The sequence below is a fragment of the Oryctolagus cuniculus genome, chromosome 8 (assembly GCF_964237555.1).
Source record: "Oryctolagus cuniculus chromosome 8, mOryCun1.1, whole genome shotgun sequence".
Lineage (NCBI taxonomy): Eukaryota > Metazoa > Chordata > Mammalia > Lagomorpha > Leporidae > Oryctolagus > Oryctolagus cuniculus.
The window spans coordinates 55,463,881-55,485,588 of NC_091439.1; the positions used below are offsets into that span (position 1 = coordinate 55,463,881).

At 41.6% G+C, this 21,708-nt stretch overlaps 1 protein-coding gene across 7 annotated transcripts in view; it reads left to right on the forward strand.

The window, feature by feature from the left end:
- The window catches only part of SEC24B (SEC24 homolog B, COPII coat complex component), a 97,172-nt gene that overhangs the window by 55,757 nt on the left and 19,707 nt on the right, over positions 1 to 21,708 (forward strand). For 5 of the 7 annotated variants that reach the window (XR_011378310.1, XM_051820099.2, XM_051820097.2 and 2 more), the window contains 7 exons: positions 3,055 to 3,135; positions 6,868 to 7,091; positions 10,557 to 10,741; positions 12,398 to 12,500; positions 14,439 to 14,565; positions 15,217 to 15,326; positions 17,595 to 17,707. Coding sequence is in view for 6 of the 7 variants with exons in the window: in XM_051820099.2 (XP_051676059.2) it covers positions 3,055 to 3,135; positions 6,868 to 7,091; positions 10,557 to 10,741; positions 12,398 to 12,500; positions 14,439 to 14,565; positions 15,217 to 15,326; positions 17,595 to 17,707 (943 nt within the window). In the remaining variant the exon portion in view is untranslated. The remainder of the gene's footprint in view (positions 1 to 3,054; positions 3,136 to 6,867; positions 7,092 to 10,556; positions 10,742 to 12,397; positions 12,501 to 14,438; positions 14,566 to 15,216; positions 15,327 to 17,594; positions 17,708 to 21,708) is intronic. The other 2 variants (XM_051820101.2, XM_051820098.2) reach the window with 1 other exon arrangement.

Sequence of the window (21,708 nt, forward strand, 5' to 3'; positions counted from 1 at the left end):
AAGCAGAGTAGCCAGGTGTTCTGATAGAGGATAAGGTCTTGTCAAGCAGTAGTTCAACCACTGTGAATCGCTGCCACAGATAGGCCCCCGAGTTGCTTGTCTTTTTGGAAGAGAAAAGCTTATATCTTCTAAAAAGATAAATGCTTCCTGATACTAGTCTTCTACGTTGAGGATCCTGAGCCATTTATTGGATCTATTATCTTCCCTACTTCTTCAGGTTTCAGCTCCCCCTCTATTCTCCTTTGAAGCGATGACATGGGGCCAGCGAAAGAATGAGGGAATTTTCCCTGAAGTACTACATTCATATTCGTTCCTCATTTGATCTCAGATTTGTCATTGCTAATTGTTGTTTGGGGTGACAGAGGCAAATTTGATCTATTTAAGGATATTTCATTCAGCTGAAACCAGCTGATGCACAGAAAACAGTGTTTTTTCTTGGTGTCATGGTCCCAAAGATCAAAACTGTAGCACAGCTTTTGGCCTCTAAATATTTATGATAGGGAAGCAGATACCTTGTATAATTACAATACAGCTTGAAAAGTGCAGTCACTTATGGTTGAGAAAAAGCCCCTTCATAGGAGATGATTTCCCATGAGAAGGATCTCTCAAAGGATTTGAAATCTGAAGGATGAGTAAGAATTTTCTGTGTAGAGAAAGGAAATCTAGGTCAGTAAATCAACATGTATGCCTAAGCACAAGAAGCCACAGCATAGTTGGCAATAGAGAGGTTTGTTGTGATTTTATTATAAAGAAAAAGGTGGGGCTGGCATGGTGGCATAGCAGGTGCTGGTTCGAGTCCTGGCTACTCCACTTCCAATCCAGCTCTCTGCTGTGGCTTGGGAAAGCAGTAGAAGATGGCCTAACTCCTTGGACCTCTGCTCCAACGTGGGAGACCCAGAGGAAGCTCCTGGCTCCTGGCTTTTGATCAGCGCAGCTCTGGCCATTGCAGCCATCTGGGGAGTGAACCAGTGGATGGAAGACTCCCTCTGCCCCGCCCTGCCTCTGCTGTCTAAAACTCTTCCTTTCAAATAAATAAATAAATCTTGAAAAAAAAAAAAAAGAAAAAGGGAGGATGATAAAGGGAGGGCTGTGTGACAGATGCAGGTGAAAAGCCAAATTTTGAATTTCCCTTTATGATAGTGTGAGGGCAAGGGCATGTAGACCTTATTTTCTAAGATGATTGGGAATTAGTGAAGATGCTTTTAAGCATTTACATACATGTTTCATAATGTATTCACAGTGATGACATGGCCTAATTAGAATGTATTCATCTGAACAATAAAATTTTGTTGAAGATTTGTTTACTTATTTGAAAGGCAGGTTTTACAGTGACAGAGAGAGATCTTCCATCCTCTGGTTCACTCCCTAAATGGCTGCAATGGCCAGAGCCTATAGGAAACTAGGAGCCAGGAGCTTCTTTTGGGTCACCCACATGGGTGCAGGGGCTCAAGCACTTGGGCCATTCTTTAATGCTTTCCCAGGCACATTAGCAGGGAGCCAGATCAGAAGTGGAGCATCTGGGTCTCGAACTGATGCCCATATGGGATGCTGGCCTTGCAGATGGTGGTTTTAACCACTATGCCATGATGTTGGCCCCATGAACAATAAATTTTAGCCAAGTTTGAGTTTGTCTGTTTAGTTTAGCTTAGTATTCCATCTGCATTTGTAACATGTAATACATTTCTCTGGAGTACAGTGCAGTATTTCAATATATATACAGTGTAAACCAGTCAACCAGGCAACCAGCCTTTCATTTCCTTATCTTTGCTTTGTGTGGCCCTCCCAGCCCCTTTCTTCTAGTTCTTTACACAGTATAGAACTCTTTTTTTGTGAACTATTGTCGCCCCATGGAGCTGTACAACATTATACTTACTCTCTTTATATCATAGTTGAAAATGACCTAAAATGTAAAAGTTTAAGCCCCTGTTAGAATATTTGTGTGAAGAACCATGGATAACTTCTGTATCCAGAATCTCACTGTGAAACAGACCAAGCTCTAATACAAGAGAGGGACCACGTGTGCTTTCTATTTTATTTGCCAGCGTATACTGTAGCTTATCTACCTAGGAGAATTGTAAGTTCTCACCAAAATATCTGTGGAGTGAAAGAGTGAAAGAAATAGATGTTCTGTTCATGTGTCCTATCACCAGATTTTTATCATATATTATCACTGAACTTTCTTCCTCATCCTGCAGGTTTTCCATAAACATGAACAATAAAATCTATATATTCTATCACATTTACTAGAGTGTTATTTATATTACCTTATTAAATGTGGCAGATTGTATTTAATCTCTTCCTGCAGATGAATAAGCCGAGCTACAGAATAGCTTAGTAACATAGTGGGTAGTGTGCCATAGACTCCCCTTGTATGCATATTTCAAAATGGTGCTGTTGGATGTGAGGGTAATCTGGCTATGACACCTGTCACCCCATTGATTGCCAGGGTTGCTGTCAGCTACCTGGCTGGCTGGGTGGGTATCTCCTTCTTCCCTCAACAGCTCCATGTGCATTCCTCCTGAAGCTGTGTGCTGGGTTGAAGAGGACGACCTTCCCCCCTGGAGAAGGGCCATCTTCGGTCAAGGGTTTATGAGTTAGCTGCACTCCCCTGCTAGGACCTCCAAACAAGCTCTCAAACATGGTCATTTAAAATATAAATTAATTCAAAATATTCTGAAACTACTAGTACTGTAATTAATAGCTTGAGAATGGTAGAGGTGATCTTTAAGTATGACAGTGTTAGCGTTTCCGTCAACCCAAAATGCTTCTTTGTGTTTGACTACCTTGAAGAGTTCATGACTGTTCTTCTCTAGGACACCTTATGTACCTGTTTCTGAATTTTATTCCACAAGTCAGCTTCATGTTCTCCCTACCCTTTTCTCCATTCTTATTAATGGGAATCTATAGTTGTCTTTACATATCCATCATTTGGCTTTTATAATAGAGTCAGGAATTTTTTTAGTATAGTTAAAACATCTTTTTCAAAATTGCCAAAGGCTTCTGTAAAATATGTTGTCATTTTAAGCCTAGTCAATATTTTGTGTTTCCTTTTAGGTGTTGACAGCTCCTCTACCACAAGCAGTGCTTCTCCAATGCCCAACAGCTATGAAGCTCTTGAAGGGGGCAGCTACCCAGGTGCTGTGCTGTTCTGTGCTTGCTTGATGTGCATTTTAAAGGTTATTGACCAATTGCTTTCAGACATATAATCAGGAGGCTGCCTTTTTTTTTTTTTTTTAAGATTTATTTTATTTGAAAGGCAAAATGACAGGGAGAGAGACAGAGTTCTTCCATCTGCTTTTTCACTTCGTACGTGGCTGCAACAGCCAGAGATGAGCCAGGCCCAAGGCAGAAGCCAGCAATTCTATCAAGGCCTCCTACATGGGTGGTGAGGAGCAAAGTACTTGAACCATCATCTACTTCCTTCATTATGCGTTAGCAGGGAGCTGGATCTGAAGGAGAGTAGCTGGGATTCTAACTAGCACTCCCATATGCAGTGTGGGCATCCTAAGTGGCAGCCCAACCCAGTGACCATGATACCCATCCCAGAATGCTGTATTTTCAAACAGAAAAGGATAATAGTTTCCTTGCATTTCTCAGCCTTGATTTCATAGTATTGTCATATGACAATTATTGATGTTTCCAGGCAGCCTAAGGAAATAATAAAATGTCTTATTTCATTTATGCTTTCATCCTCTTTTTCTATTTTCCAAATACTTCCATTAATGAATAACCACCCCCTCCCCCCTTTTTGACAGGCAGAGTGGACAGTGAGAGAGAGAGACAGAGAGAAAGGTCTTCCTTTACCGTTGGTTCACCCTCCAATGGCTGCCTCGGCTGGCGCACCGCGCTGATCCGATGGCAGGAGCCAGGTGCTTATCCTGGTTTCCCATGCGGGTGCAGGGCCCAAGCACTTGGGCCATCCTCCACTGCACTCCCTAGCTACAGCAGAGAGCTGGCCTGGAAGAGGGGCAACCAACCGGGACAGAATCCGGTGCCCCGACTGGGACTAGAACCCAGTGTGCCGGTGCCGCAAGGCAGAGGATTAGCCTAGTGAGCCACGGCGCCGACCTCCTTTCCCCTTTTAAAAAAAATAATTTTTGGAGTTGGGGGACAGTGTTGTGGCACAGCATGTTAAGCCACTGCTTGTGATGCCAACATCCCATATTAGAGTGCCAGTTCCAGTTCTGCCTACTCTGCTTCTGATTTAGCTCACTGATAATGTGCCTGAGAAAACAGCAGGTGATGGCCCAGGTGCTTGAGCCCCAGCCACCCATGTGGAAGACCTGAACGGATTCCTTGGCTTCTGGCTTTAGTCCAGCCCAGCCCTGACTGTTGTTGCAGCCATGAGTGAACAAGCGATGGCAGATCTCTATCCTTCTCTCTTTTGCTCTTTCAAATAAATAAGTAAATCTTTAAAAACAGACAAAAAACTGTGTTAAACCCAGAAATACTAACAAAATTCCAGGATCTTGAAAAGCATATACTTTAAAAAAATTTCTTAAGTAAATTTCATATTTCTATTCTCATGCTTAGGTCCTTGAATTCCTCCCAACTAGTCCAAATATATATAAAAGAGCCTTTGACTCTACTGTCATTATGGTGCCTGGCTGCCTCTGCTAGGTGAATAGTTAAACCAAATCTAGAAATAACATTGGTCATTTACAAGAATACAGGAGGGTAGCATTGAAAGGAAAAGAGCTTAGCTAACTTTTAAAAATAAGTCATTTTATTATAAAAATCTTCTGTTATTTTCCTCATTATTCTGACTGCTGTCACTGATAGCCATATTTATCTCTCTCTGTCTAGTGATTCCAAATTTTAGGACTAAGAGACCAAGTAATTTTGCTCTTTTTCTTTGTAATCACTAGAAATAGACAGTGGCTCTAAAATCTATTAGTTTTTCCTGTTAAAAAGGATTATTTTATATATATGGCTTTAGTTTCTTTGTCTCCCTTTAATGGTGACAGGCATACATAGGATTGAATATTCTAATGTTACATGGCAGCCCCTGGAATGTATGCAATATTGCCCATGTATGCACACATAGTTACTGAGGTTTTTTTTCTTTCCCACATACATACTGAGCTGTTAACTGCAAGTGTTAACAACAAGTAGAAACTAAAATGGTTACATATAAGCAGATAATAGCTACTGTTGGAGCATTGATAGGCAAGCAGAGAGTGACCACATTCCAATTCTAGGGTAACTTTCTTTTTCTCTGTCTGACCTTGGGGATGCCTCCTCCACAATATATTATTACCCCAATGATCTTCGGAATAGAAATAGAAACAGGAGATTTCCCAGAGGCAGGAAGGGGCGGTGCCTGAAGGAGGGGTGCCAGAATCCAGGTGCTGAGGGACAGTCTCCAGCATCCGAGGAAGTCCATTGCTAGATTCTTCTCTGGACTGCCTTTCCCGGGGTGCACAGTGTGAGAGAGATCAAGCATGGAAGGATAGCACTTTCCATGCCTTTCCCCTCTAAGTAGCTCCAATGAGCCAGAGTACCAAGAACTTTTGAAAGCACATGTCCACAAACTATCCAGGCATTAGTGGTCAATATCATTTTGTTGCATTAGAAAATTTTATCTAGTTTAGTTACGAAAATATCGTGTCATTAACATATTTCTAATTATTTTTAACAGTTAGTAAAGATTCCAATATATGAGCCTCTAAAAATTGTTTGCAACAGTCATCTTTTACAACTAATTTTTAAAAAGTGTCATAAAATCCCACTGCAGTTCTGTCCCAAGTCATGATCTAAAATGTCTGTGGGTTTCTGTCGCCATCTAGTGGACAATATGAGAAGATTGGCATGGCCAATGTGACTAAGAGTTTTCCATTTGTGCAATGGATTGTAAAGGAATGCACGGAATATGAAAATGAAATGAGTAAAAATAGTTTATTTCTAGGCTACTACAAAGGAAAGCAAATTTAAGGGGTTGGATTGCAAACAATGATGATACAGAGCTAAAGTGAATAAAATCTTCTCTGATCCTGCTAAAATCCTTCAACTCCACCCTTAATAGCATAAAACACATTAAAAACAACCTTAGCACCATACCAATTCAAGTACAGTTGTGACTACAGAAGCAGGGGTTAGGCCCAGCTGAAGTCAGGAACCCATGGCGATGGCAGGAACCCAAGTACTTCAGCCATCATCAGCTGCTTTTCAGGCACACTGGCAGGAAGCTTGATCAGAAGTGGAGCAGCTGGATCTCAAACAGGCCCTCTGGTATGGGATGCAAACATCCTATTGGCAGCCAATTCTGATGTGCCACAGTCATCTATCACATACCAGATATTGTTCTCAGCCTTGAACACTGTTCTAGACACTATCTTTTTACTCTAGTTTGTGTCTGCAGATAATGCAGACTTCTAGGGTATGGTGGAAACAGGTCACACTTTCCATGAATTCTCTATATAGATGGCAGGGTCAGGTTAAAGGCAAATTGGAGAAAAGAGGAGTTGACACTCTTTCTTGGCTTTGTTTTCTGCTTCTTAACCCCAGTCCCGCTGAGAGAATTAAAAAGAAAACAAAAAATCTGTATTAGCTGTCTGTGTGTGTGTGTTGAAGTGCACATTGGGGTGTTGGTGAAATGATAGAAAAAGGAGGTTTTCTTAGAAATACACCTGTAAGAAAAGAATGGGTAGAACAGCATGTAAAAAATTAGTATAATAGTGATTATTATTGAAGTTGAGTAAAAGTTATATGGGATTTGTTATTCTCCCTACTGTGTGTGTGTTCAGAACTCTATAAGAAATTTAAAAGAGAAAAATGAAAATTCCAAAGGTTACGGCTGGACTAGAAGTCAGGTCTCTGAGGAGTCCAGGTTTTTGGTCATTAACACCATATTTCTCCTTTTGTTAGATGTCCTTTCTTCTTCAGCAAGCAGCCCTGCTCCTGATCCTGCCCCTGAACCTGATCCTGCTCCAGTTCCAGCTCCAGCTACTCCTCAGCCTTCAAAAATGGCTAAGCCTTTTGGCTATGGCTATCCAGCTCTTCAGCCTGGTTATCAGAATGCTACAACACCACTACACTCTGGAGTCCAGCCCAGTGGCTCAGTGTATTCTGGCTTCCAACAGTGTCCTCAAGTAAGTATTCAGTGAGATTAAGATTCCGTTTGTAAACTTGATCAACTCCTTGGTGATTCACATAGATTACAGGTACCAATACAGATCACATGTACATGGAGCTTTTTAACATGATAAATGCCCCACCAGCTCAACAAATAGAAGAAACCAATACATGTTATTTTTGCTTGGTGAGCATACATAAAATTTGATCCCTTTTTTGTGTGTATATACATACAAAAAGAAATAGAAAAATTAAATATCAAGTTTTTAAAAGTTGTTAAATCCAGATCAAGATTTTAGCTGTGACTTTTATTCTCTTCATTGTCCCTTTAGTCTTCAGAGTCTGCGGTATGCAATGACACTTTTCATAATAAGGAAATTAACATAAATGTTAAATTTTAAAAATCTGTGTTACTAAGCTAACATTCTCCTGAGAGAATTATGTGGTAAAATATGTTCTGGAATTTATTTTTGTCTTTAATAAAGATTTATTTATTTATTTGAAAGAGTTACACAGAGAGAGAAGGAGAGGCAGAGAGAGAGAGAGAGAGAGGGAGAGAGGTCTTCCATCCTCTGGTTCACTCCCTAATTAGCTGCAATGGCTGGAGCTGTGTTGATCGGAAGCCAGGAGCTTCCTCTGGGTCTTCCTATGCAGGTGCAGGAGCTCAGGGACTTGGGCCATCTTCTGCTGCTTTCCCAGGCCATAGCAGAGAGCTGGATCGGAAGTGAAGCAGCCAGGACTTGAACCAGCACCATATGGGATGCCAGCACTGCAGGCAGTGGCTTTACCTGTGATGCCACAGTGCCAGCCCCAAATTGGATTATTTTTATAGTAGGTTTGATGAAGAGTGCAACATCATGGGAAAATATCATAGGAAGAAAAAGGAGTATGAGCTAACAATAGGAAATAGGTCTCCCACGTGAGTGAAGGGGCCCAAGGATTTGGGCCATCTAGTACTGCTTTCCCAGGCCCTAGCAGAGAACTGGGTCAAAAGTGAAGCAGCTGCACTCGAAGTGGTGCCCATAAGGGATGCTGGCACTGCAGGTGGCAGCTTTACCTGCTCCAGCACTGCAGGCAGCCCTACAATTTAATGAGTTTCTACAAATTGAATCTCTCATGTCTCTTCTGGTCACTGACACATTAAACCAGAATAACCACTTTTTTAAAAAAGTTTATTTTTTTGAAAGAGTTATTGAGGAGGAGGGAGAGAGGCTGAATATAACTGTATAAAGCAAGTAATGCTGTTAACCATTAGGAATCAAAATTTTTAGTAAAAGAGAGATGCAGGTACAAAATCAAAGAAGTTACATTAAAATCCTGTTGAGGTGGGCATTTTGCCATGGTGTCAGGACACTACCTGGGACGCCCACATCCCATATTGGAGTGCCTGGGCTCAAGTCCTGGCTCTATTTCCCATTCTCAACTTCTGCTAATGTGTACCCTGGGAGGCGGTAGGTGATGACTCAGTTCTTGGGTCCCGGGCAGCCATGTAGGAGACCCCAGGTGAGTTTGGGCCCCTGGTTTCAGTCTGGCCCAAGTCTGGCAATTGCAGCAGCTATCTGGGGAATGAACTAGCAGGTAGAAGATCTCTCTGTGTCTCCTTGCCTTTCAAATTAATATGAAAATTTTAAAAACGTCAAAGAGGGGCCAGTGTTGTGGCATAGTGGGTTAAGCTGCCCCTTGTGATGCTGACATCTTGTGTGGACACCAGTTTGCATCCCAGTTGCTCCACTTCTGATCCTGCTCCCTTTTTTTTCTTTTTAAAGATTTATTTATTTATTTGAAAGTCAGAGTCATGCAGAGAGAGGAGAGGCACAGAGAGAGAGAGAGAGAGAGAGGTCTTCCATCTGCTGGCCCACTCCCCATTTGGCTGCAACAGCCGGAGCCGTGCCTGATCCAAAGCCAGGAGCCAGGAACCTGTTCTGGGTCTTCCACGTGGGTGCAGGGTCCCAAGGACCTGGGCCATCCTCCACTGCCCTCCCAGGCCATGGCAGAGAGCTGGATCGGAAGTGGAGCAGCTGGGCCCCAAACCGGCACCCACATGGGATGCCGGCACCTCAGGCCAGGGTGTTATCCCACTGTGCCACTGTGCCAGCCCCCCTGTACCCTTCTAATGCACCTGTTAAAGAATTGAAAGGTGGCCCATGCCCTTGGAGTTCCTGCACCCATGTGAGAGACCCAGGTGAAGCTCCTGACTCCTGGCTTTGGACTGGCCCAGCTCTGCCTGTTGCAGACATTTGGAGAGTGAACCAGCAGATGGAAAATTCTCTCTCTCTCTGTTTCCCTGTCTCTCTTTCAAATAAATAAATAAATCTTTTTTTAAAAAAATGTAAAAGAAAACTCTGTCATTTTAAACTTTAGTTGGAAATACTTACCTGAATTTATTATTTCTTCTTTCTATTTAAAAAAAAATGTTTTCTTTCTCTACCTATTGGAAAAGTCTAGAAGTAATAATACCATACCAGCCCTGAGCATCTTTAACACCCAGATTATGCTTTCTAGATACCATCTCCACTTAAAAGAGCAAAGATTCTAGGTTTGGAGAAGGAAGAGTACAGACTATTAAGTCACAAGGCAAGGAAGCCAACAATGACGAGTAGTTCACATCAGAAGGACACTGGGGCCAGTTGCAAATGGCTCTCACTGGCCAAAGATGGGATAGCTTGAATATCAAGTGAATAATTCTGTTTTAAATACCAAGTGAATATAACTATATTCATTAAATCAGAGTTAACAACAAGCCACACGGTCATTGTAATACTAAAAGATAATGTAGGAAACATAAAATGTAAGCAAAACAAAACTAGTTTTATACCACTGTACATTTCTGTGGCATCAAATCATTCTGAAAGCTGCTAATTACAAAAACTTGAGGGGTTGGGATTGTGGCACAGCCACCACTTGCAAAGCTAGCATCCCATAAGGAACACTGTTTCAAGTCCTGGCTATTCTACTTTAGATCCAGCTTCCTGCTAATGCACCTGGGAAGGCAAAAAGAAGATAGCCCAAGTACTTGGGATCCTGTCACCCATGTTGGGGACCACAGTGGAGTTCCTGGCTCTTGACTCCTGACTTTGGCATGTCCCAGATATGACTCTTGTGGCATTTAGTTAGTGAACCAGCAACTGGAAGATCTCTCTAGGTCTCTCCCCTCCTCCTCCGCCATCACTTTGCCTTGCAAATAAAAATGTTTTTTAAAATTTAAGATAAAAAGAAACCAACTAAGCATTTGTCCTGCCTTTCTGGTGTGAACTGTGTTTATATTCTTGATGTTGAAAAGTGTTATTGACAAAGCCTAGTAAGATTTAAATTTATTTAATATTTTCAGTTTGCTTTAAATTGATTGCATTATTCTGTTACCAAGCCAGATTGAATGCTCTTTTTGCCTTCTTTTTCTGTTTGTTGAAATCCTAGAGAGAGTGTGGGAAATCAGCTTCTTGTTTGTGATGTTGTTCTGCTTTTGTTTGGATTTGCTCTTCCAGCAGTACCCTGGTGTGAGCCAGCTGTCCTCCAGTCTGGGAGGCTTGAGTCTTCAGAGCTCTCCCCAGCCGGAAAGCCTGCGACCTGTGAACCTCACCCAGGAGAGGAATATTTTGCCCACGGCTCCTGTTTGGGCTCCTGTACCTAACTTGAATTTGGACCTCAAAAAGTTAAACTGTAGCCCAGAGTGGGTATTTATTTTATAATCTTTCTTAAATATTCTTTGATGAGAACATTGTATAACTTTAAAAAATAGTAAAAGTAGCATTGTATTTTCTCACTGGAAATCTTGTTAATGTGGACTTTTCTTAGTTTATATGGAAGATTGAGATGTAAAATTCAGCTTTAGGTGATCTGTTCCTTATTTTGGTTTGAAGGATTTCAGGAAACCTCATCTAAGCTTGTTTTTAGTTTCTAAGTGAAGGTCCTTTTCCTCAGCTTCACCAGTAATGACTTGTTATATTTTTAAATAAGGTGGAATCTTTACAATTGTGTTGCCTTCCTCAGGCTTTGCTTGGAAAGAGCACAGATCTCACTTAGGTAATCCTAGGAACATTGCAGCCTAAGTGACTTAACTCTGAGTTTCTCTTCCTTCCTAGTATAGAGCGTGAACCCCGTGAAGCCCTAGGCTTATGGACCCAGCTTGAGTTTAACTTTGGATTGCCCTAATGGAGTAGTGCCCACCTCATGGGGAAGTTCAATTGGCAGACTGCGTCAGGGGCCACCAAACCCTGGGAAGCCTCTGTGTATGTGAGCTCTCTTGCTCACCTTGTAGTGCCTTCCAGTCCAAAGATTCTTGGCTCCTGGCATGCTGTCAGTACTCTGTGCTAAGAACAGGACTTCCCTTGCACCCAGGCATTCTGTTCCTGGGACACCTGCTTGTGAAGTAAATCATTTACAGACATGGTCCTCTTTCTTGTGTTGGGAGAGTTAGTGATTTTCAGAGTCAACACAAGAGCACTTTAATAGTTTGTGGAAAACAGAATTCAAATATAAGTTCATTTTGATGCAAAAAAAATTCTGAAATCCATGTACATGTAGAATCTTCAAAAAAAATTCATGAGGGGCTGGCACTGTGGTGCAGCGAGTTAAAGCACCATCATTCCATATGGGCACTGGTTTGAGTCCTGGCTGCTCCACTTCTTCTTCTTCTTTTTTTTAAAGATTTATTTTATTAATTTGAAAGAGTTACAGAGAGAGGTAGAGACAGGTCTTCCATCTGCTGGTTCACTCCCCAAATGGTCACATGGCTGGAGCTGAGCTGATCCGAAGCCAGGAGCTTCTTCCAGGTCTCCCACGTGGGTTCAAGGGCCCAAGCACTTGGGTCATCTTTTGCTGCTTTCCCAGGCCATTAGCAGGGAGCTGGATCAGAAGCAGAGCAGCTGGGACTTGAACTGGTACCCATATGGGATGCCAGTGCTGCAGGCTGGGGCTTTAACCCACTGCACCACAGTGCCAGCCTTTGCTCCACTTCTGATCCAGCTCCCTGGGAAAGCAGCAGAGGATGACCCAAGTGCTTGGGTCACTGTACCCACATGGGAGACCTGGAGGAAGCTCCTAGCTTCAGATTGGGCCAACTCCAGCAGTTGGCGTGATTTGGGGAGTGAACGAGCAGATGGAAGACTCTCTACCTCTCTCTCTATCTTTCAAATAAATAAAATAAATCTTTTTAAAAAATCACGGACTATGCATGTTATGAAAACTATGCATAGATTTCAAAAATTTTTACAACTGAATATTTCTTTCCATTCCATTTTCCCAGAAACCTGTTGAAGTAATTATGCTATCTACTTTGATGTATTTTGTTCTCTTAACTACTCTCTGTTGTTTATGCTTTTTGCAGTTCATTTCGGTGTACTCTGACAAATATTCCACAAACCCAGGCTTTACTGAATAAAGCTAAGCTTCCTTTAGGATTGCTGTTACATCCCTTCAGAGACCTAACGGTAAAGTAACATGTTTTAAAATCTTCCAGGGTACTGATGTAGTTATGTACAAGGTACTCAGATTTTATATTTTCTTAGAATTTTCATCTTTTTGTAATTTACAGTTTGAAATAGTCATTTCTATCTAATTCTGCTTGAGAAGCATTTTCTGAGCACTTACCTTGTGACAGACCCTAAACTAAGCATGGCAGTTCAGAGATGGTTAAGTCATTGACAATGCCCTAAAGAAAATCTGTACTGGGGGACAGAGAGGAGAAAACAGATGATTGTAGTGCAGAATAATCAATACATGGAATTGATTGAATTTTCTGAGATACTTACATGGTATGTATAATATGGGGGTGGAAATTCCTCTGTATATAGTAGCAAAGGTTCTTTTAAGTGTTAAAGCTTGAGGGTTTTGAGAAAGTAGTAGTTTCTGGATCTGCAGTTGCCGTAGACCATAGATAAACTTGCTGTGAAAAAGCTCCTGGATCCTGGCTTCTGATTGGCTCAGCTCTGGCCATTGCAGCCATCTAGGGAGTGGACCAGCGGATGAAAGACTTTTCTCTCTCCCTCTAACTCTGCCTCTCAAATAAATAAATTTTAAAAAATTGAATACCAAGATATAAGTACTTAACTATAGATTTTTTAAAAAGCCAGAATGAAATATATTAAAATGATAATAAGTTAATTCTGGGAGATAGGATAATACATGATTCTTGGGTTTTTAAAATATTTTCTAAATTTTCCGTATTGAATATAAAGTTCCTTGCCAAACTAAGCACATCATTGTACCTTTGTGCTTGTGTACATTGTGTCTGGCTTTCCTGGGCTCAGCTCCTATCAGTGTTGTGGCTGTCTAAGGAGCAGTGCTTGGAAGTCTGGTATCAGCTGTGGCCCTCCAATGAAGTCAGATTCATTTGTATATGTTAAATATTTCTGATTCGCTGTCATTTCTTTCTTTTTTCTTCTTCTTCTTCTTCTTCTTTTTTTTTTTTTTTTTTTACTTTTGACAGGCAGAGTGGACAGTGAGAGAGAGAGACAGAGAGAAAGGTCTTCCTTTTGCCGTTGGTTCACCCTCCAGTGGCTGCCGCGGCGGGCGCATCGCGCTGATCCGACAGCAGGAGCCAGGTGCCTCTCCTGGTCTCCCATATGGGTGCAGGGCCCAAGTACTTGGGCCATCCTCCACTGCACTCCCAGGCCATAGCAGAGAGCTGGCCTGGAAGAGGGGCAACCAGGACAGAATCTGGCGCCCCGACTGGGACTAGAACCTGGTGTGCCAGCGCCACAAGGTGGAAGATTAGCCTATTGAGCCACGGCACCAGCCCGCTGTCATTTCTTGAGGCTAGCTGATAAGCTCTAACTTATTGTTTATCTTCTTGGTCAACCAGGCTTTTTTAAATTTTTTTTATTTTTTAAAGATTTATTTATTTGAAAGAGTTACATAGAGATAAAAGGAGAGGTGGGGAAGGGGGTGTCTTCCATCCACTGGTTCACTCCTCAGATGGCTGCAATGAGCAGAAGTGCACAAATCCAAAGCCAGGAGCCCGGAGATTCCTCCAGATCTCTCACGGGGGTACAGGGTCCCAAGCACTTGGGCCATCTTCTACTGCTTTCCCAGGCCATAGCAGAGAGCTGGATGGAAAGTGGAGCACCTGGGTCTCGAACCAGTGCCCATATGGGATGCGGCACTGTAGGCGGCGGCTTAACCTGCTACACCACAGTGTCAGCCTCAAACCAGGCATTTCTTATCATCCAGTAACTTATTCACATTTGATAATGAGTTATGGCGAGAGGTAGAAAACTTGTGTTGCTTAGCACATCACTGATTGTATTAAATGCTTCAATCTATGACCCTAGTCTTGGTTTCTCTTCAATATGTAGAGCAAAATAACATGTGTTCTGTTTTCCCCATGGTGCTTTTTGCTGCTACAGCATCTTTATTTTATTTCCTAGCAATTACCAGTGATAACTTCAAATACCATTGTGAGGTGCCGATCTTGTAGAACATATATCAACCCTTTTGTATCCTTCATTGATCAGCGTAGATGGAAATGCAATTTGTGCTACAGAGTTAATGATGGTGAGTCTTAACTTGTTAAAATAAATATGTTTTAATATTACTTTCAGTCTTTTCTCCTATTTCTGCCCGTTATTTTGAGAACAGTTTTCATGCCACCTTGAATGGACAGATGATAGGCTAGGGCTAGGGAGTCTTTGTTTTGGCTGGTGAAAGAGATAATTGACAGTGAGGAGCGTGAAGATGAGAGGGCAAAGGAAAAAACAATTCATAAAGAAGCAGGCACAGTGATGCTGATGAGCCCATGTGGACTAATTATGCGTGCCCGTGCCAGTTAGGGTTGTCTTCTGCTGGAGTGTTTGCTATATTCAACTCAAGTAGGCGTTTGTCATCATGTGTGGATGCATGCGTGCATATCTGTCTGCCTGTTGTCTCCTTATTTCTTGGGTGTTCCTATTATAATTACTTTCAAATTTGTGTTTCTCTGATTTTTTTCCCCATGGGACGTGAGTTTTATAAGCCATGTTTGCTGTGTCCTGATTTGCTTACTTGATACTGAAAAATAAAATTCTTATGCTTCTGATCCATTCCTTTTTTTAAAAAAAGGATTAAGGAATTTGATTTTACCCTTAAATATTCACAGAACAGTTGGTAAGCCTCATATAGATACTGATGGTAAAGGTATGTATATGTTGATTTCTCTCTGTTATCTAGTTCCTGAAGAATTTATGTATAACCCCCTTACTCGATCTTATGGAGAACCTCATAAACGACCAGAAGTTCAGAATTCAACTGTAGAGTTCATTGCTTCTTCAGATTACATGGTAAGCATTCAGTGTTAAAATTAGTCATGGGTTAAAACTTTATTGTTATTTGTAATTAGCTGCTAAGTAAATTTTGTCCAGATTTTCAAGCAATGCTGAAAGTTAAATAGAAAATACTCTCTAAATGTCATTTGATCTCCCAGAAGAATGCTCTATAACCATAAGAAATATTAGTCATGCTATCTGATGAACACTAAATATTGCCATTTGCATTTGATCACTTGCATGGAATGGGCATAGGTACTGTTTTGCCATTTGACATGTGAGACACTCAAAAAGAGCAAAATGCACATCAAACCCCCCCCCCCCAAAAAAAACCCTGCAATAATCAGGATCTTAAAGATATCACATTCTTATTGATTCACTGAGTATAGTCAAGATAAATGAATATTAACTCCTCCTGATCTCTCTTTTTGATTCAATCATAAAATTCTACCTGTTCTTTCTTTGCTTATATTGACTCCATGATCTCATTCTTCTTTTCACTTACAAAGTGAATTCTTGGCCTAAGTTTTCATATTCTTTATCATATCTTATTATTGTTAATATACTTATAGTAATATTGTTTTTTTCTGCACCCTAATTTCTAAGGTTTGCAAAATTTTTTTTTCTCAATTTTTAAAGACATTTCTTTGAAAGGCAAAGTTAGAGAGAGACATAGAGATCTTCCATCTGCTGGTTCACCCCTAAAATGGCCACAGTTGCCAGACAGGGCCAGGCTGAAGCCAGGAATCAGCAGCTACTTCCTGGTTTCCCACGTGGATGCAAGGGCCCAAGCACTTGGACCCTCTTCTACTGCTTTCACAGCACACTATCAGGGAGCTGGATTGGAAGTGGAGCAGCTGGGACTTGAAATGGTGTCAGTGTCAAAAGCAGCTGCTCTAACTGCTATGCCACAACACTGGCCTCAGTCTGCAAAAATTTGAGGTGCTGCTGTCAGAGAAAAGTGAACAGGAACAACTAATATGCATTAAATTCCTGGTGCTTATTCCATATTTATTAAATATATTCCAGAGGAGAGAAAATAGTATAATGAACCAACCATCTTTTACCCATCACTGAGCTTCAGCAATTACCAATATTTTGCCAACTAATATTTTCACCTACCTTCCAGCTCACTGTAGTTCCCCGCAACTTCCCGTTACTTAAACTGGAGTTTATTAAATGCTAATCGGGATTTCATTTCACCCACAAGCACTTCAGTTCATATCTCTAACAGATAGGGTTTGAGAGGGAGATAGAAGGAGGAAAGAGAGAGATGTGCTGATTCACTCCCCGCATCTCCGTAACAGCTGAAGCCAGGAACTGGGAGTTCATTCCAGGTCTCCCGTGTGGGTAGCAGGAACTCAAGTACTTGAGCGATCATCTGCTACCTCCCAGGGCGTGCAGGAGCTGAAACTTGGAATCAGGACTCAAACCTAGGCATTTTGACTTGGGATGTGGGAGTTTCAGGTGGTGTTGTAACTGCTGCACTAAATACTAGCTTCCAAATAAGGACCTTTAAAAAACATTTACAGTATCATCGTAAGGACTTTGTTTACATTCAGCACTTACCCTCAGGATTTAGCCACCAATAGTTGACCCAATAGCACGTACTAATGACAGATTGTTGCATTTAAAATTTACTTTAAAAAACTAAAAAATTTTGTTTTTAAGAACTGGCGAAGGTTGTTTATATAGGTAGCTTAGTGTTAAGTAACAAAGAACCATGATTGTTGTTTAAAATTTTATCCAGCACTCTGCCAGGTGTAACTATCTTGTCATATTTAATGCAGCACAAACTTTTATGTAAGCATTTTTTAGGGGCTGGTGCTATGGCGTAGTAGGTTGGGCCTCTGCCTGTAATAGTTCAAATCCCCACTGCTCCATTCTGATGTAACTCCCTGCTGGTGGCCTGGAAAAGTGGTGGAGGATGGCCTAGGTGTTTGGGCCCCTACACCCATGTGGGAGGCCTTGAGGGAGCTTGTGGCTCCTGGCTTCAGATTGGCCCAGCTCTGGCCATTACGGCTGTTTAGGGAGTGAACCAGCAGATGGAAGACCTCTCTTTGTCTCTCCCTCTCTCTGTTTGTAGCTCTGCTTTTCAAATAAAGAGCTATTTAAAAAAATTTTTTTAAGTAATGTCATTTTATTAGTGCATAAGATTTTACAAAACAGCTGTCATATTTGTGTATTATCTGGTATAATATACTCAAGAGCCGTCTAGTAATAGTGATATAAAAATTCATACATTGCACCTATTGAGTATGCCATTACTTTGATTCCTTTCAGCTCCGTCCTCCTCAACCTGCAGTTTACTTGTTTGTTCTAGATGTGTCTCACAATGCAGTGGAAGCTGGATATTTGACAATTTTGTGCCAGTCACTATTAGAAAATCTAGACAAGTAAGAATTTTGTTTTTTACTCATAACATAATGTGTTTGTGTACATATAAATGTGAAATATGTATTACCAGTTTGTGGGATTGGTTTTTGTTTCGTTACATTTTTCTATTAATTGAAAGAATACTTCTATCACAGAGAAAAAAATCTAAGTACTTAAATTACTATGATTTAAGGACTTGGAACCTGAATAAATAAATCAAAAAAATTTTTTGATATTTAGTAAGGAATTTAGATCTTGTCTAACTGTCACTCTGACTTAACTGGCCTGAACATAGGGGCCCAGAAAGCTTGACTTGGCCAGAGTATCAAGAATGGATGAGATTGTTCTCAGAAGACAAAAGGTACAAATGCTGGTGAGGATGTGGAGAAAAGGAACTGATCAGAGCACCCACAAGCAATATGATTTAAGACTGTTGGTGGAAAGGTAAATTAGTATTTGCTTTATGGAGAACAATGTGGTGGTTCCTGGGGAGCACCGCCATATGATCCAGAAATCCCATTGTGGGGCATACATCGGAAGGAAGTGAAGCCAGTCTGTGGAAGACATCTGCACTCCCATATTTATTGTAGTACGACTATTCGTAATAGCCAAGGAATGGAAACAGTCTAAGCATCCATCAACAGATGAATAGAAAAGAAGATGTAGTATGTATATAAAGTGGAATGCATTCAGCTGTAAGAAAGGAAATCCTGCCATTTGCAGTATTGTGGATGAATCTGGAGGACATTGTGTTAAGTGAAATGAGGCTGGCATAGAAAGACAACAACCAGGAACTTTAAAAAGTGGATCTCAAAGTAGAGTGTAGAATGGCAGTTACCAGAGGCTCTGGGCTGTGGAGAGATGGTGCTGGGGATATGCTGGTCAAAGGATACAAAATTTGAGTTAGGTAGGAGGAATAAAATAAGTTGGAAGACATACACTGTATTCTTGATGACTATAGTTAATAACAATGTATTCTGTTCTTGAAAAATGCTAAGAGAGTACATTTCAGTTGTTTTTATCACAAAAATGGTAACCGTTAGGTAACACATGTGTTAGTTTCCTAGGTTTAGCCATTCCACGGTATCTGTATATTTTAAAATAGTGTGTCATATGTGATGGATATACAGTTTTATCGGTCACTTTAAATATAGAATAAATTAGAAATTTAAAAAATAGTCTAGATGAGAGAACTCTAGCTATACATTATACCTGAGCAAGGAATTTTTTTTTTCATAAAGCTGGTTTTAACTACCCTAATGAGAAATGGATAAAGAGAAGGAGAAGCTGATGGTATGCTAAAGATGTTAGGAACCCATATTGTTAATAAGCTGTGGTTTAGAAATAGAAAGAATATAGAAGAGATTTTTGCCTGGATCTACTTCCTGTCTGTGTGACCCTGTGTTAGTCATGGGGAACCCTTCACCTAGTTTAAAATGGAACCTTTGAAATCACTGGAAAATGAAGTTTTTTGTACATTTCTTCTTTTACTCCAGTACCCACGAGCAGCCTGATTTAAGAATGTTGGTCAGGGTGGCTCACTGCTGCTGTGGTTCTTCTGGTTAGAAGTGTCTGGTGAACTTGCGTGATTGCTTTCCCAGGTACTCTGGGTGATTACACAAGGAACTCCCTGTCTTCTTATTTAGCCGGGAGTCCTTGCTCTGTTGAGTGTTCCTGCTACTCATCACAGTCTGCATACCACTGATCTCAGCCAGGAAAGGAAACTGAGAACATTAGGGTGTTCAAGATGTTGAAAATCCAGCTTGGAAGGTTAGCTTTTAGTATTTAGAGTTTTCATCTTTTTATTCTTGGTTGAAGTATTTGTTCTTTAGTTACATATGCTTACTTCAGAAAGGGCTTTAGCACTGAATGACAGTGAAAGAGCACTGAAGAGAAATCTGTTTTTTTGGGGTTTTGTTTTTCCTTTTTGATTTTTGTTTTTCAAAAAAGATTTATTTGAGAGGCATAGTTACTGGGAGAGAAGAAAGCAGGGGGAGGGGAAGAAGATGAGGGAGGGAGAAAGAGAAAGGGAGAGATATCTCCCATGTGCTGGTTCACTCCCCAGTTGGTTACAAAGGCCAGGATGGGGTCAGGCCAAAGCCAGGAGCCTGGAACTCTATTCAGGTTGCCCATGGGGGAGGCTTTTCTGCAGCAGCTATGCTTATATGGGATGTTGGCATCACGGGGGGCAGCTTAACCCACTGTGCCACAATACCAGCCCCCTGTCTTTGGTCTTTAAACTTCAAGTTTTAATCCCATGCTAGGGTATAGCATTCCTAAAGGTACTATAATACCATGCTGGTTTGTGCAGTGGACAGAGTAAACAACTATTTTACCTCCTTGCTCTAAAAACATACTCAGTGTGTTGTTCTCAGGTAGGAAACTATGAGGATGTATCCCCAGATAGGAATCACTTTGACAAGTTGTCTATTTGTAAACTAAATAGGCTGTATGAAACCAAGGATAAAATTGGAAAGGGAAAATAGGTTTTAAACATATTTATAGGAGCCAATACTGTGGTGTAGTGGGTAAAGCCACCTGCCTGCAGTGCCAGCATCCCATTGGGGTGCCGGTTCAAGTCCCAGCTGCTCCACTTCATATTCAGTTCTCTGCTATGGCCTGTGAAAGCAGTAGAAGATGGCCCGAGGCAGGTGCTGTGGCACAGTGGGTTAACGCCCTGGCCTGAAGCGCCAGCATCTCATATGGGTGCCGGTTCGAGACCTGGCTGCTCCACTTCCCATCCAGTTCTCTGCTGTGGCCTGGGAAAACAGGAGACCTGGAAGAAGCTCCTGGCTCCTGTCTTCATATCAGTGCAGCTCTGGGCTTGCGGCCAAAGGGGGAGTGAACCATCGGATGGAAGACCTCTCTCTCTCTCTGCCTCTCCTCTCTCTGTGTAACTCTGACTTTCAGATAACTAAATAGATCTTTAAAAAAACCCATACTTTATTAAAGTAGAAAATAGAAGCATAAGAAAGTTAATAAAAAGTATACAGGTATAGGATAGTAACAGTTTGGAAAGGGCTGTGGAACTATTAAGAAGAGTTTGATGCTGGAGCAGTTTCAGTTCAACTCTGTGTCTTTTAAGTAGATCGGTAGGCTCCACGCCAGTCAGCAACACATGAGCCTGATACTCAGTATCCTCAGAAATGCACTTTCTATTTTGGCATCTTGTACTATTAGAAATACTTTAAAGACATTACTTCAAAATACTATTTTTATAAGATGAGGAAAATGTGGCAGGCAATTAAAGGAATTTTTTTTTTTTTTTTTTTTTTTTTTTGACAGGCAGAGTGGATAGTGAGAGAGAGCCAGAGAGAAAGGTCTTCCTTTGCTGTTGGTTCACCCTCCAATGGCCGCCACATGGCACTGATCCGAAGGCAGGAGCTAGGTGCTTCTCCTGGTCTCCCATGGGGTGCAGGGCCCAAGGACTTGGGCCATCCTCCACTGCACTCCCAGGCCACAGCAGAGAGCTGGCCTGGAAGAGGGGCAACCAGGACAGAATCCGGGGCCCCGACCAGGACTAGAACCCCGTGTGCTGGCGCCGCAAGGTGGAGGATTAGCCTATTGAGCCGTGGTGCCGGCCAGGAATTTGTTATTTTATACTCAGGCATTGACTTTTGAAAAGTGAATGCTAATAGAATAATATTTCAAAATTGACAAATGCTTCATGTATGTGCTTTTTTGTTGAAAGTGTTGCACATTTGCCAGCTGGTGTTGTGGTACAGCTTAAGTGTTGTGGTACAGGTTAAGGTGCTGTTTGCTATCTGAGTGCTGACTAAAGCCTCACTGCTCCCTTTCAATCCATCTCCAACACAAGAAGGCCCAAATGCTTGGGTCCCTGCCAGCCAGTGGGAGACCAGGAAGGAGTTCCTGGCTCCTCACTTCAGTTTAACCAGACATGGCTGTTGTGGCCATTTTGGGGGAGTGGACCAGGGGATGCAGGGTTGGTTGATCTCTGTCTGTCTGTCTGTCTCTCTCTGAGTGTGTCTCTCTCTCTCCTCTCCCTCTCTCGGTCTTTCAG